This window comes from Culex pipiens, chromosome 1, assembly GCF_016801865.2.
Source record: "Culex pipiens pallens isolate TS chromosome 1, TS_CPP_V2, whole genome shotgun sequence".
Taxonomy (NCBI): Eukaryota; Metazoa; Arthropoda; class Insecta; order Diptera; family Culicidae; genus Culex; species Culex pipiens.
In genome coordinates, this window is record NC_068937.1 from 9311646 (window position 1) to 9329253 (window position 17608).

Below are 17608 nucleotides of genomic sequence, written 5' to 3' on the forward strand. Positions count from 1 at the left end.
ACCCGTAAAAAAAGATTTTTTCAAAAATGTCAATTTTTTTGGCATTTTGGCCTCTGAAGCGTTTACCAAAAACATCACTGGCGTGTAGGCCAGATCCTTGCGCATCTTTTGGTATATATAACATTGAAGTTTGGAGCACCCTGGAGCTCGGTACAGACCTTCAAAGTTTGGCATTTTTTCGAAAAACCGGCCCCGGCAAAAAAGATATGCGTCGCGTCTCGCGACGCCTGAGACGCCATTTGATTTTGCTGGGACCGATTTTTCGAAAAAATGCCAAACTTTGAAGGTCTGTACCGAGCTCCAGGGTGCTCCAAACATCAATGTTATATATACCAAAAGATGCGCAAGGATCTGGCCTACACGCCAGTGATGTTTTTGGTAAACGCTTCAGTGGCCAAAATGCCTAAAAAATTGACATTTTTGAAAAAATCTTTTTTTACGGGTTAAATCCCATTTAAAATTGAAGGGCGGAGCGCCAGCTCCTGTTACGTCCAATCAAGCTCATATTTGGGATTTGGGCTCAGTATGCCCACCGGAACAAACCCCTGAATGCCCGCCAAAAAGTCATTTTTGTTACACTCTACTGTCCATACAAAAATGGTATATGAAAATTCAAAAAACCTGTATCTGTCTTCGCGAAAGTTGTAGGTAAAGATAAGGACTACACTGAAAAAAAATGATACACGGTAAATTTTTTTTTGTGATTTTTAATTTCACTTTTTGTCACTAAAACTTGATTTGCAAAAAAAAAACACTATTTTCATTTTTTTTTATTATTTGATATGTTTTAGGCAGTGTTGCGATCCTCACGCGCTCACGCGCTCGTGAGCGCTCATTTTAAGCTCATTCGTGAGGAGGAGTGCTGCGCGAGCTAGCTCACGTTTGCTCCGATTTTTTCAGCTCGCGTTTGCCCCACGCTCGCGCTCGCGCTCATTTTGGCCCACGGAGCACTCACTTTGGAAGTATCGCGAATTGAGTCGTTTTTCGTTTTTGAGAAAGTTTTTGTTTTTCAATCCTAGTTGGATTTTTTGCTTAAGGCGCAGCATGTCAGTGGAAACATCACTTAGGAATAGCTTATTTTCATTAACTATGTTTTTGAATAATAAATTGGATTCGCAAGGGTCAAATCATATTGGAGACCTACTGTCAGAGTTGAAAATATAAATATTTTCGAATTAATCGGTCTTACCTTAATAATAGTTTGCTGACTACCTTTCCAGCGTGCCAGAATGAGCAACCATTAAAAAAAAAGTCAATCCGTTTAATAAATCGTTCAGTGCTTGGAAACGAATGATCATTTTTTATAAAGTTAATCTTTCTCTTTCTTATTCCAGAAAACAGGGTAAAATTGTTGAAACAGTTTTTTTTCAAAAATGCCTCCAAATTGTTGTGTTTGAAATAACCCATTTGAATGAAATAATATAAATTGACATTGTTTTGTTTTACCACATAAAGGGTGGCTCTTCTTCCCCCAAGTAAATTATATTCAACACTTCCGCTACCAAGCCTCTGAAAATATTCAATTACAGATTCAATAAATGATTTTTTGAATATGGACCATATGGACATTCTCTAAAATGTTCCGACTATGAGAGATGATTATAACTTTTATAAAGCTTTCTGCTTGGTTTTTTAAAGGTAAAAACAAAATTTTTTTTTGCTTTTTTTGTGTTTTTAAACCGCTTTGAGTCAACACTCCGGATTCTACCACTTTCTTGTTCGTTTTTGCTGCCTGTGCTGAGATAGTTCTAGAAACTTCGTTTTAAACAGGCAGATGCTTCAACAGGGAAAAACAACTACCTACTTTGGCTCACCAGCTCACGTAAACGTGAGCGAGCACGAGCTACCTGATAAAAACTCATGCTCCAGCTGGAGCGAGCACTCGTTCCGTGAGCGCTCGCTCATTCGCAACCCTAGTTTTAGGGGACATCAAATGCCAACTTTTCAGAAATTTCCAGAATGTGCAAAAAATCTTTGACCGAGTTATGAATTTTTAAATCAATACCGATTTTTTTCAAAAAATCGAAATATTGGTCGCAATAATTTTTCAAATTTATTTTTCGATGAAAAATCGAATTTGCAATCAAAAAGTACTGTAGTAAAATTTTGATAAAGTGCACCGTTTTCCAGTTATAGCCATTTTTAGGTAGCTTTTTTGAAAATAGTCGCAGTTATTCAATTTTTAATATTCTCTTTATTTAGCTTTAATTAGACCCATATTTTTTTTTTGTTTGGCCATTAGGGTGACCTACACCGTGCTAGGGTGGTCCCAAAAATGGCCACTTTCGTTAATTTTCGCAAAAGCCACCTTTTTCGAAACAATGATAACTCCGCACCATTTCAACCGATTTTAGCTGTCTTAGATGCAAATGAAAGGTGATTAGTTAGCTTTCAAGGAACAATAATTTGGGTACCGATAAAACCAGCCAAACATTTTTAAAAAGTCGTATGTATTTTGTTGAATATTGTTCCTTGAGCTATTTTAGGACTCTGGGCCAAATATGAGCAAAATCGGTCAACATTTAACCGTTGATATTCGGAGGTGAAGTTTGTATGGGAAAATCGAAAAAAATGTATGGAAAACCCAATTTTTAACAGTTTGGTCTGCACGGTGCGAAACTTTCATCCAAATATTCCCAAACGTGAGATTCTTATTGAAAATTTAATGCTTTACAACTGTGTAGAATGTACCAAAGCTGTAAAACTCGATCCTGAAAAGTTATAAGCGATTTAAAAAAGTCATTTTTGTATTTCGCCAACTTTAGGCTCGGGTGTCAATGGGTTAATCTCAACCAATTTCGCTCAAAATTTGCACAGATGCTTAAAATAACCCAAAAAAACAATGTTTCGCTTGTGGAGCAGGGGCTCATTTTTGCTGGGCACCCTACTGCACAGGCAGGGAAAGCATGGAGTGTGGGGTTTCAAACTGACATTCTACGCATAATTGTCCCATGTCATTTTTGGACGATTTTGACTTTTTGTCATTTTTTAATTTAGTTTGATATTTATTTTTAGAAAAACACATAAAATTTGGTACTTAGTTCGAAAATTCTTCAATAACAACACCACTCATTGTCCCACCAAGTTTTTTCTTTCACGAAATCAATAGTTTTACGAAGCATGATGTCATGTTTATTAGTTGTTAAGCAAGAGAAAAACAAATGAGGGTGATAAACTGCTAACTGGGGCGATTAAGAACATAAGGGGCGAACAGGGACCCCGGGACAATTATGCGTAGTAACACAGAAATCGGTTGCACTTTTTTGAACATGGGACAATTATGCGTAGAACAGTAAAGGCCTATGTCAATTTTTATGTACGATGAAAAACCAATTCTGTTTTTTTTTTTCATTTTAAAGCAAATTAATAAATTGACAAGACAACATTTTTTCGATTGATGAACTATGGTCCCCTTGGAACGAGCTGTCAAGAAGAACCTTTTATGTCAGGAAGGGCCGCGAAGTTATTTTTTGAATTGATTTAAAAATCCATTTTAAATCCTTTGCGGTCGTACAAAGGGTCATTGTACTCAGAAAAATAAGCTTAATCGTTGTGAACAATGACGTCAGCAATCTAAGGGGCGAATTTGCAATTACATTCATTGTTCCGAGAGTGAAAGGTTCCATCTAGGTCTTTGGGGTGTACCAACAATATCACTAACTTTTTAAATTTCGGGATTCTTAACATTTAAAAAATTTCACATTTTATTAGCTTAGAAACATACAATCAGATTTAGTTAAACATGAGTAAAATTTATTTTAATAGCCAGAATTTATACTGAGAAACAGCTATTCAACTTCACTAAGCTATGAAATCTATTTATTCGGCTAATACATGGTCACAACAATAACTTAAACACAGAGATCATCACACCCTACTTCCTAAAAATCATTACTCATCGCTTGATAAGCCACAAACTCGCTGCCACTGTCCTCAATCTCCAGCTTCAGCTTATCTCCAACGCTTCCCGGAACGAACACTATCTTCCCGAACTCAAGTCCCAGCTCCTGACCTGCTCCAGCAGTCAACTTTCCCTTCCCCGCGCAAACCAACAGAATGCACCCCTCCGCCCTATTCCTCACACTGTACTCCTTCACCCCGGCCGGAACCTTAACCTCCGCCACGGCAAAGTCCTTCACCGAGGGAACGAACGTGCGCGTGTGCGGTTCCCCGTCCAACCGCTTCGGCTGGTAGATCTTGGACTCCGCCGGGGCTCCCTCGTAGCTGACCAGCCGCAGCAGGGTGTCCACGTCTTTGAACTTTGGGGTGAGGCCGGCGCGCACCACGTTATCCGAACAGGCCATGCACTCGATACAGTCGCCGGAGAGGTAGGCGTGTGGGACGTTCGCCGGGAGGTAGATCGCCTGGCCGGGGCTGAGGTTCAGGATGTTGAGGAAGTAGATCGAGAGGAGTCCCACGTCGGCGGAGAAGTCGGCGTGGAGCTGGAGGAAGAGGCGGTCGAGATTTGATGGGGCGGGTTTGTTCTGGATGGTGTGGAGCATTGAGGTGATGCAGGTCTCGAGGGCGCTCGGTGGGCTGTGCATGAGGGTTGAGTAGAGATCCTTGAGGGCGGGTTCGGTTCCGGACTGGAGCTGGTCGACTTTGTCCTTGCCGAGGAGGGTTTCCAGCTGGGGCCACGATTTGAGCAGGGCGTGGATCTCGGCGTACGGTCGGAAGCCGCACATGGCCTTGAAGTCGGTGAGGGCGATGGCCAGCTCGGGCTTGTGGTTCGGGTCCTTGTAGACGTCCGGGAACTGTGCGTGCAGCTTCTCGGCTTCCGTCTAAAATCGAAAGTGATGATCAGGGGGTCACAACTAAGTTAATAAGACCTACCTTATCCGGATGGACCTGAATGCTGAGCGCCTTCCGGATGCTCAGCACCTTAAACAGATAGGACAGCTTGTCCTGGCCATTTTTCTGAAGATAAGCTCCCAGCTCCTCACCGCTACCTGCTACCAGCGAAGGCCCACTGACGTGGTCCCCCATCCAGAGTTCCGCGTACGGCTGAGCCTGGTCCAGCTTAAACCCGCCATCGTTGGCAGTGGCAATCTTGGCCACGTACGAATCCGCACCGAGTTTGCCCCAGTCGTAGTTCTTGACGTTGCCAATCAGCTCCATTTTGGAACGGAATTCAGTTTTTGATTCAACTCCGGCGAAGACTGCACTGCGAATGACCTCTGCGTGAACTTTCCTCTCGGCTTTTTAAGAAGTTGGAGGGGTCACTTCACGCAGTAGGCCGGGTGGTGTTGTTTTTGTTGACGTTCGATGCGTTGACGTTTCGTTTTGTTGGCCACAGTTGACGGATTTTACAGTAGAGCAGTTCTCTACGGAATCGGTCTTTTTTCTTTAATTTTATTTTTTGTATTTTTTAATCCGGCTGAAACTTTTTTGGTGCCTTCGGTATGCCCAAAGAAGCCATTTTGCATCATTAGTTCGTTCATATAATTTTCCATACAAATTTGGCAGCTGTCCATACAAAAATGATATGTGAAAATTCAAAAATCTGTATCTTTTGAAGGAATTTTTTGATCGATTTGGTGTCTTCGGCAAAGTTGAAGGTATGGATATGGACTACACTGAAAAAAAATGATACACGGTAAAAAAAATTTTGGTGATTTTTAATTTAACTTTTTGTCACTAAAACTTGATTTGCAAAAAAACACTATTTTTAATTTTTTTATTTTTTGATATGTTTTAGAGGACATAAAATGCCAACTTTTCATAAATTTCCAGAATGGGCAAAAAATCTTTGACCGAGTTATGATTTTTTGAATCAATACTGATTTTTTCAAAAAATCGAAATATTGGTCGCAAAATTTTTTCAACTTCATTTTTCGATGTAAAATTGAATTTGCAATCAAAAATTACTTTAGTGAATTTTTGATAAAGTGCACCGTTTTCAAGTTATAACCATTTTTAGGTAACTTTTTTGAAAATAGTCGCAGTTTTTCATTTTTTAAAATTAGTGCCCATGTTTGCCTACCTTTAAAAAAAATATATTCGAAAAGCTGAGAAAATTCTCTGTATTTTGCTTTATTGAACTTTGTTGATACGACCCATAGTTGCTGAGATATTGCCATGCAAAGGTTAAAAAACAGGAAAATTGATGTTTTCTAAGTTTCACCCAAACAACCCACCATTTTCTAATGTCGATATCTCAGCAACTATAGGTCCGATTTACAATGTTAAAACATGAAACATTCGTGAAATTTTTCGATCTTTTCGAAAAAAATATTTTCAAAAATTTAAAATCAAGACTAACATTTTAAACGGGCCAAACTTTCAATATTACGCCCATTTAAAATATTTGCCTTGATTTTAAATTTTTGAAAATATTTTTTTCGAAAAGATCGGAAAATTTCACGAATGTTTCATAATTTCACATTGTAAATCGGACCATTAATTGCTGAGATATCGACATAAGAAAATGGTGGGTTGTTTGGGTGAAACTTAGAAAACATCAATTTTCCTGTTTTTTAACCTTTGCATGGCAATATCTCAGCAACTATGGGTCGTATCAACAAAGTTCAATAAAGCAAAATATAGAGAATTTTCTCAGCTTTTCAAAAATATTTTTTTCAAATATGGGCAAACATGGGCACTAATATTAAAAAATGAAAAACTGCGACTATTTTCAAAAAAGTTACCTAAAAATGGTTATAACTTGAAAACGGTGCACTTAATCAAAAATTCACTTAAGTACTTTTTGATTGCAAATTCAATTTTACATCGAAAAATGAAGTTGAAAAATTTTTGCGACCAATGTTTCGATTTTTTGAAAAAATCAGTATTGATTCAAAAAATCATAACTCGGTCAAAGATTTTTTGCCCATTCTGGAAATTTCTGAAAAGTTGGCATTTTATATCCTCTAAAACATATCAAAAAATAAAAAAAATTAAAAATATTGTTTTTTTGCAAATCAAGTTTTAGTGACAAAAAGTTAAATTAAAAATCACCAAAATTTTTTTTACCGTGTATCATTTTTTTTCAGTGTAGTCCATATCTATACCTACAACTTTGCCGAAGACACCAAATCGATCAAAAAAATCCTTCAAAAGATACAGATTTTTGAATTTTCACATATCATTTTTGTATGGACAGCTGCCAAATTTGTATGGAAAATTATATGAACGAACTAATGATGCAAAATGGCTTCTTTGGGCATACCGAAGGCACCAAAAAAGTTTCAGCCGGATTAAAAAATACAAAAAAAATCGAATGACCGAAATCTCAGAGAATTGCTCAGTAGACGGCGAAACGACGTAGTCGGTTCCGGATCTAACGGAATTTAGTCGAGTTGGTTCTCGGGTCAGTTTTTTTTACGAAAAACATCGTCTTACAGCTCTATACGGGGTAGCAATCCAAAATTTCGCGTTGCGAAATGAAACGCCTATGCCTGTGAACATTCTTTCCAATCTCGGGACGTGCTATTCAAGTATCTAAAGTTCTTCGTCATGATGGTTATCCTTGTAGCATTAAAACTGCAACTTTTTCTAGTACGGACTTTACTTAGATCACTCTGATATAAATCTCCCAAATTTCAGTTAACAAAATCAAATTAAAACTGATCATAACAAAAAGCAGTCTAATTTGACAGTTCTCCTCCGATGCCTTCTCTATCACAGTTGACACCACTCACATTTGACAGCTCTCTCCCGTCCACTCACTCTCCTTCCGTCACTCACACGCCAAACAATCATCACCTTCGCAAGGCAGCTTGCTCTCTTGACATTCCCCGAGTTGGCGTTCAGTTTTTCTCCCGTTGCCAAGCTTACAACATCACTCGCACAGAGCCTGCTTCGGGTAGTGTCGTGTCGGCTCAGGTTGTGTGTGTTCGGCGTCGTCGCGTGTGTGTGTTTCCAGGGGCAACCGCACCGCAGTTTAACTGTCAGTTTGGCTTAGCATTGCTTGACGCGATTGAGGTAGCTACATCAGGTTGAAGTTCTTTCACATTCTTCTGTGTGCATTCTTGTTGGGTTTTGAGCGTGTATTGGTGGGCCGTCATCATCGTCATCGCGGTGTGTCTGGTCAGTGATTGTGTGAGTTGCCGTTTGGGCACTCACTCTCGCGTGAGCGACGCTGTTGCAGGGTTGCCAAACGATCAGTTTGGTTTAGAAACGTCAGATTTTGAGTATCGCGAATCAGCGCTGGAGCGCGATTACGTCGAATTAATGCGATTTTTGAAGAATTACTGCGATTTTTCGTGGAAATCAAAGCATTTCAACTTTATTGAAAGTAACTTTCTGTCAAAAAGTCATCTGTCAAAAACTAATCAACGTTAGAGATTTTCGATGCGGCTGGCAACCCGGCCCGCATAGAGCAGTAAGAGCTCCACCAAGAAGGCGAAGCAAAAGAAAGCAAAGAACCGTAGTTCGTGTCAATCTGGCCGTCGGTCGTGTCGTGTTTGAAATATTGCTCTCGTCAGAAAATTGTGGCGCTTTTCGGTTGTTCGGTCCTTTTCAGTTTTTCCACTTGTTCGGTTGCGTTTTTCTTTTCGGTGTTTTTCCTCTCCTGCACGAGCAACATTGACGGTAAGCATCCAGCAGGGATTTTCACGCGCAAAATTGCGTGACAAAGTAGGCGAAATTCTTTTGCGTTGCTTCTTTTTCTTTGGGTCTTTCCCAGTGAGAAATGTCTTGGACACGAAGCTTGAATCGTAGAGGGTTGGGAAAAGTGCGTTTTCGGGGCAGGAAATAAGCGGAAAAGTGCAGTGTTGTAGTTTGGGAAAAGTGTGGAAAACATCAAAGAAGAGTCACCTAGAGTCGACTATGATACTGAGTGGTTGATGACGATGACGACGACGATGACGGTTGTGTGTATGTGGAGTGGGTTTGGCCGTGGATTTGTGGAATGGAACGCAAGAAAGAGGAGGAAGGCGAGAGAATGAGGGAAATAACAGAGCAACAAACAACACACAAATCAAAGAAGGCGAAAGGAGAAGCAAGGAAAGGAAGAAGAGTGGTGACAGTTCAGGGAAAGAAGAGAAGATGGTGCAAGAGAGACAGTGAAGAAGAGAGGGAGAGAGCGAAAGGAGGACAAGGGAGTTGTTCGGGTGGAGTAGAGAAAGAGTGCTACGAGTAGAATCAGTAGAATGGAGAAGTGAACGGCTGATACGATACCTTTGTGTGTGCGGGAGTATTGTAACCATCAGTAACCGACTCTGGGTTGGGAAGGACAGGGGACAGTGATGTCAGTTTGATGGAGTGCGGGATTTGGAAATCAATGAGTGAATTTGAATAGAAATGCGATAGAAACACGCTAGTGTAATGAATAATTGCATTGGACTTGTTGATATTGCGAGATCAGATGGAAATACCATTCTACTCAAGAGAGTGTATCAAATATAATGCACAATCGAACAAAATTTGCTCCTATTTTCTTAGAATCTTGTCCATTATTGTTATAATAGCATACCTGGAGTTTTTTTTAAAGGTCCAATAAACAAGTTTTTGCTTTCTGGGTGTTTTTGAAATCGCCTTGAGTCAGGGGTATTTAAAAACACCCAAAAAGCAAAAAATGAAAATTTAGTTTATCGGACCTTTAAAAAAAATCCAGATACAATCTTATAAACAAATATTTTGTGAAATGTTGAAATTAGCAGGCACTTATTTAAAAAAAAACGAATTTAAATTTATTTTGGAAATCGATTTCGAATCAACAAAAAAATAAATTTATGTTAAAAAATAATAATAAATTTTTTTTTTTGGTAAACGTAAAAAAATTAGAAACTGGACTAAAGACGACCATATGGCAAGTGTTCCTCTTGCCCCATAGGTCGTCTCGCCCCACATTCCCCTTTCCTACATTTTTTTAAATTTTTGTCAGCGTATTTTGAACATTTATTCAGGGGCATTTCATATCATTTGTACAAAACAGTGTAAGGAAGTTTCCCAGCCTAACACCGTTTTTTCAAGAAATTACAAGCAAAAGAATTTTTAACAAGAAATTATGTTAAAATTGGCAATATCTTGGAAATAAGACAATTAGTCAAATAAAAAAACGCTTTTACTTTCAAGCAACAACCCATTGCAAAATTTTATATCAAATTGTTGCACACATAATAAAAAAATCGATAATCTTATCGCCAATAATGGACGATAACTCATTTTTTAAATCTTTCTAAAATCGATTAATTCAACCATATCATGTTAAATTTCCAATACTTTCACTAAGAACATATTTTTTGTAAATGTAGTATGTTTAGTTTTTTTGTAGTAAATATGGACTCAAAATTGTTCACAAAATACCGTATTTTTTGAAAATATTCTAATTTGCATAATTTGCAATATGGGTATCAAATGAAGAGTAATTTAGTTTGCTTTTTTACATTAATAGAGTTTTTTAAGGAAAACATAAAAAAAATCACAAATTACCGATTTTTTTTCAAAAATACTCAAATATTTAAAATATGCAATATGGGTTCAAACGAAGCGCAATTTTGTATGCTTTATCACGTTATTAGAGTTGTTTTTTTTGAACATACAAAAATTTTCACAAATTACCATGTTTTATCGAAAATACTCAAATTTTCAAAATATGCAATATGGGTATCAAACTAATCGCAATTTTTTATGCTTTTTGAATTTATTAGAGACTTTTTTTGGAAAATACTAAATTTTTGTACAAATTACCTTATTTTTTCGAAAAAACCCCCATTTTTTAAAAAAACCAATATGGGATTAAACGAAGCACAATTTTGTATACTTTTTCACTTTATTAGAGTTTTTATTTGGAAATTACAAAAAATTTCACAAATTACCATATTTTTTCACAAATACTCCAATTTTCTAAATATGCAATATGGGTATCAAACGAATTGAAATTTTGTATGCTTTTTGAATTTGTTAGAGTTTTTTGGAAAATACTATTTTTTTCACTAATTACCGTATTTTTTCCAAAATACTCAAATTTTCAAAATATTCAATATGGGTATCGAACGAAGCGACATTTTGTATGCTTTTTCACTTTATTAGATTTTTTTTTTGAAAATACAAAAAAATACAAATTACCGTACTTTTTCGAAAATACTCAAATTTTCAAAATATGCAATATGGGTATCAAACGAAGCGCAATTTTGTATGCTTTTTCACTTTGTTAGAGTTTTTTTTTGGAAAATACTAAATTTTTGTACAAATTATCGTATTTTTACAAAAATACTCAAATTTTCAAAAAATTAATATGGGATCAAACAAAGCGAAATTTTGCATGCTTCATACATACATTTAAATTGTGTATGCTTCATTTCATAAAAATAATTGCGTCGTTTGATACCATACTGAAAAAAAAAATTTGTGATTTTTCATTAATTATAAAAACTCCATTAATGTGATAAAGCAAATTCAAATTCGCTTCGTTTGATACTCATTTTGCACATTTTGAAAATTTTAGTATTTTCAAAAAGTATTTTGTGAAAATTTTCAGATAAAAAAAACTCTAATAAAGTGACAAAAGGGTAAATTCATATTAAATTTAATTTTTCATCGAAATAAAATTTAAAACATTAAAATTTAGACAAATTATAAAACCAAAATGATAAAAAAATAGATATTTAGGTTTTTCAAAGAATAAAGCCATAAAGCTGTCGCAGGACAAAATTGACAAAATTAACAAGCTATTGTCAATAGCTTGTTTTTTTTTAAATTTATTTTGAAATTATGTTCGCGTCGGTCTAATATTCAAAATTACGCCCTTTTGAAATGTTTCACGAAATTTCACGAATGTTTCATATTTTAACATTGTAAATCGGACCATTAGATACTAAGATATTGACACGGACGAACGGACATGACACCACGAACAAACTTTGTTTATTTTTGTGAGGCAAAATTCAAATTTCAGCCGAATAAAAATACGTTAAAACCGCGATGAAACACTAGCGCCGCCAGTGTTCACGCTGGCGAACTATTTTTGTTTTGATATTATTCCATATTCAGTCAAAATGTTGTCATGCTGCGGCGATTTAAGAATGTCTATATTTTATCCGCTACCAATAGTTTCGCACTGTGCGCTGTTCGTTTTGCGGTGAACGGTGGTTGTACATTTTGTATTGATATCAACAATACTATCTGGAGCGAATCATGACTTTGTAAATAAACAAATCAAGCAGGATGCAACAAATTTCCCGCAGTCATAGACGGAAGCAAACCAAAATTTTGATGCCACTTCTACACGGTCCAGATTCCCAGCTTCAAAAAAAAGATTGTCAAGATATGGCCAAACAGAGCGTCATGGGACAGAAGGGCGCTTGGAACACGGAACTCAAGGAGTAGTCTCCCATCGAAAGAAAATGGCAAGTTCATGAAACCTGGTCCAATCCTCTTCCACAAAACGGCTTATTCAGCCTATGGGGGAAGGAAACAACAACCAACAATTCGATCTGGTCAACCCTGGATCCGGCAATCTTCTTTCGAAAAATGAACTGATCATATGTTGTGAATAATAAAAGACGGCTTCCTTGCCTTTTGTAATTATTTGAGAGCTATTCTGAGCTGCAAAACTCCACCCACTGCGAAGAAACTAAAGGATCTAGAAGCTCCATTTAGTGTCATTTCGTTGTTAGAACACGTCGAAACTTCGCACCTCCGACCCATTTTGTTTAAAACATAAATCGACGACTGAAAACGTTTTATCAACTGACGAGCCAAAAGCGAGCTGGCAAGCGAAGCAAACTGTCAATTTATTTTTGACATTTGCGATCTCGTTCTGATGGCAAGCAGAAAATAATAATAATAAGAAGAAGAAATAGATCTGCTTCAAAATCAAAATGCTGGTGTCATGTCCGTTCGTCCGTGATATTGACATTAGAAAATGGTGGGTTGTTTGGGTGAGACTTAGAAAACTTCAATTTTCCTGTTTTTAAACATTTGCATGCCAATATCTCAGCAACTAAGGGTCGTATCAACAAAGTTTAAAAAAGCAAAATATAGAGAATTTTCTCAGCTCTTCGAAAATATTTTTTTTACTGTTTGCAAACATGTGCACTAATTTATAAAAATTAAAAACTGCGACTATTTTCAAGAAAGTTAACTAAAAATGGCTTTAACTTGAAAACGGAACACTTTATCGAAATTCCACTTAAGTACTTTTTGATTACAAATTAGATTTTACATCTAAAAATGGAGTTGAAAAATTTTTGCGACCGATATTAAAATTTTTAGAAAAAATCAGTATTGGTTCAAAAATTCATAACTCGGTCAAAGATTTTTTGCACATTCTGGAAATTTGTGAAAATTTAGCATTTGATGTCCCCTAAAACATATAAAAAAACAAAAAAAAATGTTTTTTTTGCAAATCAAGTTTTAGTGACAAAAATTTAAATAGAAAATCACCAATTTTTTTATAGTGTATCATTTTTTTTCAGTGTAGTCCTTATATACCTACAACTTTGCCCAAGACACCAAATCGATCAAAAAAATCCTTCAAAAGATACAGATTTTTGAATTTTCATACATCATTTTTGTATGGACAGCTGCCAAATTTGTATGGAAAATTATATGGACAAACTAATGATGCAAAATGGCTTCTTTGGGCATACCGTAAGCACCAACAAAGTTTCAGCCGGATTAAAAAATACAAAAAAAATGAATGACCGAAATCTGAGAGAATTGCTCAAATGCAAATCACCCTAAACATCCTAAACATCCAACGACTAATTGAGATGCGAATCTTCGACCCTGGATTGTCCCCAAGGCTGCGTCGCCCATTAGCCCCACACTGGCATCACTGGCCACGTGTCTCCACCCCGGGCGTATTTTCCTATCCCATTACACACTCATACCTCATAATGTGTGCACTTCGTACCAAGCCCGCAGTGGAGTATGTGTGGTCTGGTCATCGTCGTCGTCGCCGTAATTCACTGTAGGCAACATAGAAAAAAAAATCAGTAATAGAGTCCCGTAATAGAGTAATTCGCAGCAGAAGATATTCATGACGTTCGGCGGCAAACACCCAACTCGACGCTCTCTCTCTCTTCAACTGTCATTATTCTGTGATGTGGTCCAATGCCACAACACCATCGTAGTAGTCTGTGAAGACAACCGCGTTCCGTTCCATTCCGCAAACCCAAGCCTACTAGATTGAACTACTCGAAGCTAACTCCAACTCCCGAGCCCGAGGTATTCACCGTTACACTTTCCGATTCTTCCCCCGCCCGCAGGTTTCACCGCCGATTCTCCGAGCAGCGCGCGATTGTGCTCGCGGCCGAGGGCTTCCAGAATGTGCGCCAGCGCTGCCGAGTGTAAACAATTGGGCTCGTAAGAAGTGAGTGAGTGAGCGTGTATCTATTTGTCTGTGAGAGGAGGAGGGGTTGTGAGTGTGGGCGAGAGTCGTCGCCGTGATTGTTGTATTGATTTTCGCGAATGGTTTTACTCCAGCAACAACAACAACAACAGAAGCAAAAAAAAGAAGGAAGAAAAAGTTAAATGAAGTGAAGAAGACGTCGGAAAGACGAAGAAGAAGAAGTTTGTTCTTGCATAGAAGAAAGGAAGAGTAATATCGCGAGTGTGTGCGGGCGCGTGTGTGTTTACATATAAAGATATATGTATGGAAGAAGAGCCAGAAAGGTGCTGCGGCTACTACGATTGTAGTAGAAAGTAAGTGGTATGTTGCGCTAAAAAAGTGCAAATCGAAGAAAACGAAATCAAGTTGGCGAACTAGGAAGAAGTTTCTGTCCCGGAGGAAAACAAGAAGAAGAAAGGAACAAAAACAGCAACAGAAGAACAACAACCCTGAAGAAGAAAACAATAGGAAGAAGACGGCGGAACGATGTTCAAATGCATCCCGATCTTCAAGGGCTGCAACCGGCAGATCGAGTACGTGGACAAGCGGCACTGCTCGCTGCCGAATGTGCCGGAGGAGATCCTGCGGTACTCGAGATCGCTCGAGGAACTGCTGCTCGACGCGAACCACATCCGGGATTTGCCGAAGGTAAGGGATTTGGAGCAAATTCCAGACATTAAAATGTCACAAAATAATCTTTGAATCAAAGAAAACAATTTAATTTTGCCAATATCGAAGTGTAAACAATGAGTCCATCCTGCTCACGTCAGTTGATGTTTACATTATTTACGAGCAGGATAGACTCTTTGTTTACACTTCGATATTGGCCCATTTAAATTGTTTTGCTAGAAATGTCCATCTACAAATAAAGAAAATGGACCAGATGAAATACTTATCAAATAAACAAATCAGTCTCAGTTCGGTAACTGGACGTTGATTACTAGACAAACGTCAAAAAATAATAACAAACAAATGTTACCGAGGGGTCAGTCGATGTCGCTTTTAGTTTGAACAATAATTCACAACCAAAAAATTATGTGTTCTGGAAACAAAAATGAATAAGGCTTTCCAGGCCAAGTGAAAAAAAATAACCCAAAAATGACGAACTTCTCGTCACAGTGTTCTGATGCAAACAATGATCGAGCTCGAGCTGTCACAGTCCCAGCGAAATATGTTGGCTGAAATATCGGACGGACGGTCAAAAAAGTAGCAAGAAGTAGCCTGACAAAAAACTTTTGCTAGAAAGGGATAGCAAAGCTGATGAAACAAATCCCCAGCCATGTAAATATACTTTGAATATGTTGGTAAATTTTTGACTAGAAAATCTATTAAGAAGTTTTTTTAAAGGACTAGTGAACCTAACCAGGTGGATCATTCAGATACCCAAAAAACAAAAAAAAAAATGATTTTGAGACCTATCAAAAATATCCAAATATTTTGCAGTATCAAGGTTAAAACAGCTTTCCTAATTCGTCCCAGATGACAGTACCACAGAAGCCAGCTTGTATCATTAGTTTTTTCTATACAAAGCTTCATACTATTTTGGCAGATATTATACAAAAATAATATCAAAATTTTCAAAATCCGGTGTTTATTGTATTCGACAAAGTTAGGAAAAAAATTGAAGAAAAAAAATCAGAAAAGAATTACCAATTTTTAATTAAACTTTTCACGAATAAAAGAATAATAAGAAAAAAGTTTTTTTTAATATGTTAAAGTTGACCAAACATGCCATCATTTGAGCAGAAGACTGTCATCATTCATTTGGCAGTGTTGACATATTTTAAAGAAGAAATCGAGACTATTCAAAAACATTGAAAATTTTCACCTACTCCCTTAATTCCTCCAAAAAATCAGGGGGCAAGAACAAATAAGAAATATAGCCAAAACTTGAAAAAAATTAAACCTGCAAACTATTTAAAAAAAAACATCACTATGAAAACATTTAAAAAAAACGTTTGAATCTGTTTTTTTTTATAAGTTTTGAATTCAGGGTGGCCACTTAAGTCGGGAAATCGGGAAAGTCGGGAAAAAGTCGGGAATTCGCCAAAATCCGCCAAAAATCGGGAAAAAGTCGGGAATTTATGATTTTTTGTCAAAAAGTCGGGAAAAGTCGGGAATTCTGAGCTTACTTGTTTGAAAATTATTTTTTAACTCCTGAATAATTTTGTAATATTTTGTACAATTTTCAAATTGAATTCACTCATTTCTGCTCTAGTAATTTCCTTTAAATTTATGGTTCTTTTCACTATTTCAATATATGTGAGTATGGAAAAGCTGTTTAAGACATTCAAAATCTTTATGAATATTGGAGTCTTTTTTATGAATCAAATGATCGCTATTAATTTTTGTTCATAAAACAAGAGGTAAAGTTAATGAAAAACTAATATAAAAATAGAGCCTAATGGCCAGCTTAGAATTATGATTCTATTTCATTTTGTCACATAATTGAATATTTAAACTTGAGTTTGGCAATGGTTGTTTTTGGGTAAATATTTGTAATTGTTTAACTAAATTCATTAAGCAATTTAAAATATGTTTTTTCCAAATGTTGCCCTTGAACTATTTTTTGTGAGTATGGGTAAATTACCTACCCTAGATAAAGCTTGATTTTCAGTTTGCGGAAAACTTAAATATCGAATAAAATCCAAAATTGAAAAACTTTTTTACGTTTTGAAAACATAAAGAAAATATTGAAATTGCAAAAAAAAAATATCCAAGAAATTTTGAGTTATTGCTTCATTGTTTAAAAAATTGTCTCTTCAAACATTTTGCTTAAAATAAGTGGGAAAACATAAAATCATATCAAACTGAATTTTAATTAAAAAAAACAGTTAAATACTGCATACCATACCGATAAATTAACATTGATTAAAAAAATCAATATCAAAAATTACAAATTTAAAAGGGAACTTGGCAAAAACCTTTTTCTTTTATGAATTCCTTGAAATTTTTGTAAATCCTTTTAATGAATAATAACAGCAGTTATGTTTTAATCATTCTTTGATTTAAAATGATGATGAAGTTAAACAAAAATATCAAAAACTATACGTTTGCCAATTTAAAAAATGCCATGGAAGTTATAAGTTTTGTTGAACTTATAATTATTTTTTCAAAGACTAATTGTTTGTGTTTCTATTCTGAATCATATTAATGAAATTACATTTTTGTAGTTTTTTGTTTATTTGTTGTTTAGTTTCTGTATTTACAAAAACTACATACAATTGGGTTTTTTTTAATTCATTGAGATTTTTTTTTTCGGTGGTTAATATTGACTTTTCTTATAGCAAGTTTTTTGTTTGAAATCATTCTATAAATAAGAAATGCCTA

At 36.3% G+C, this 17608-nt stretch overlaps 2 protein-coding genes across 14 annotated transcripts in view; one reads left to right on the plus strand and one right to left on the minus strand.

The window, feature by feature from the left end:
* Positions 1–3791: 3791 nt before the first annotated feature.
* On the minus strand, positions 3792–5215 carry LOC120413306 (mannose-6-phosphate isomerase). Its single transcript, XM_039574068.2, has 2 exons — positions 4834–5215; positions 3792–4781 (listed from the first exon to the last, which is right to left on the minus strand). The coding sequence occupies exons 1-2, from the start codon at positions 5116–5118 to the stop codon at positions 3882–3884; spliced, it is 1185 nt and encodes a 394-aa protein (XP_039430002.1). The 5' UTR covers positions 5119–5215; the 3' UTR covers positions 3792–3881.
* A 2549-nt stretch (positions 5216–7764) lies between these two features.
* LOC120413290 (protein lap4) overlaps positions 7765–17608 on the plus strand; it is a 126717-nt gene continuing 116873 nt past the window's right edge. For 2 of the 13 annotated variants that reach the window (XM_039574031.2, XM_039574034.2), the window contains exons 1-2: positions 8332–8532; positions 14157–14926. In XM_039574031.2, the coding sequence (XP_039429965.1) occupies positions 14765–14926 (162 nt within the window). In that variant the 5' untranslated portion in view covers positions 8332–8532; positions 14157–14764. Of the gene's footprint in view, positions 7937–8330; positions 8533–14156; positions 14927–17608 lie in introns of those variants that run through there. The other 11 variants (XM_039574037.2, XM_039574041.2, XM_039574040.2 and 8 more) reach the window with 9 other exon arrangements.

What these genes read in the sequence shown, in the direction of transcription:
- LOC120413306 (XM_039574068.2), bottom strand. Translation starts at nt 5,118, where the DNA reads ATGGAGCTGATTGGCAACGTCAAGAACTACGACTGGGGCAAACTCGGT. An exon ending in TTCAGGTCCATCCGGATAAG is followed by an intron (nt 4,782 to 4,833) that starts GTAGGTCTTATT and finishes TTTCGATTTTAG; the next exon opens with ACGGAAGCCGAGAAGCTGCA.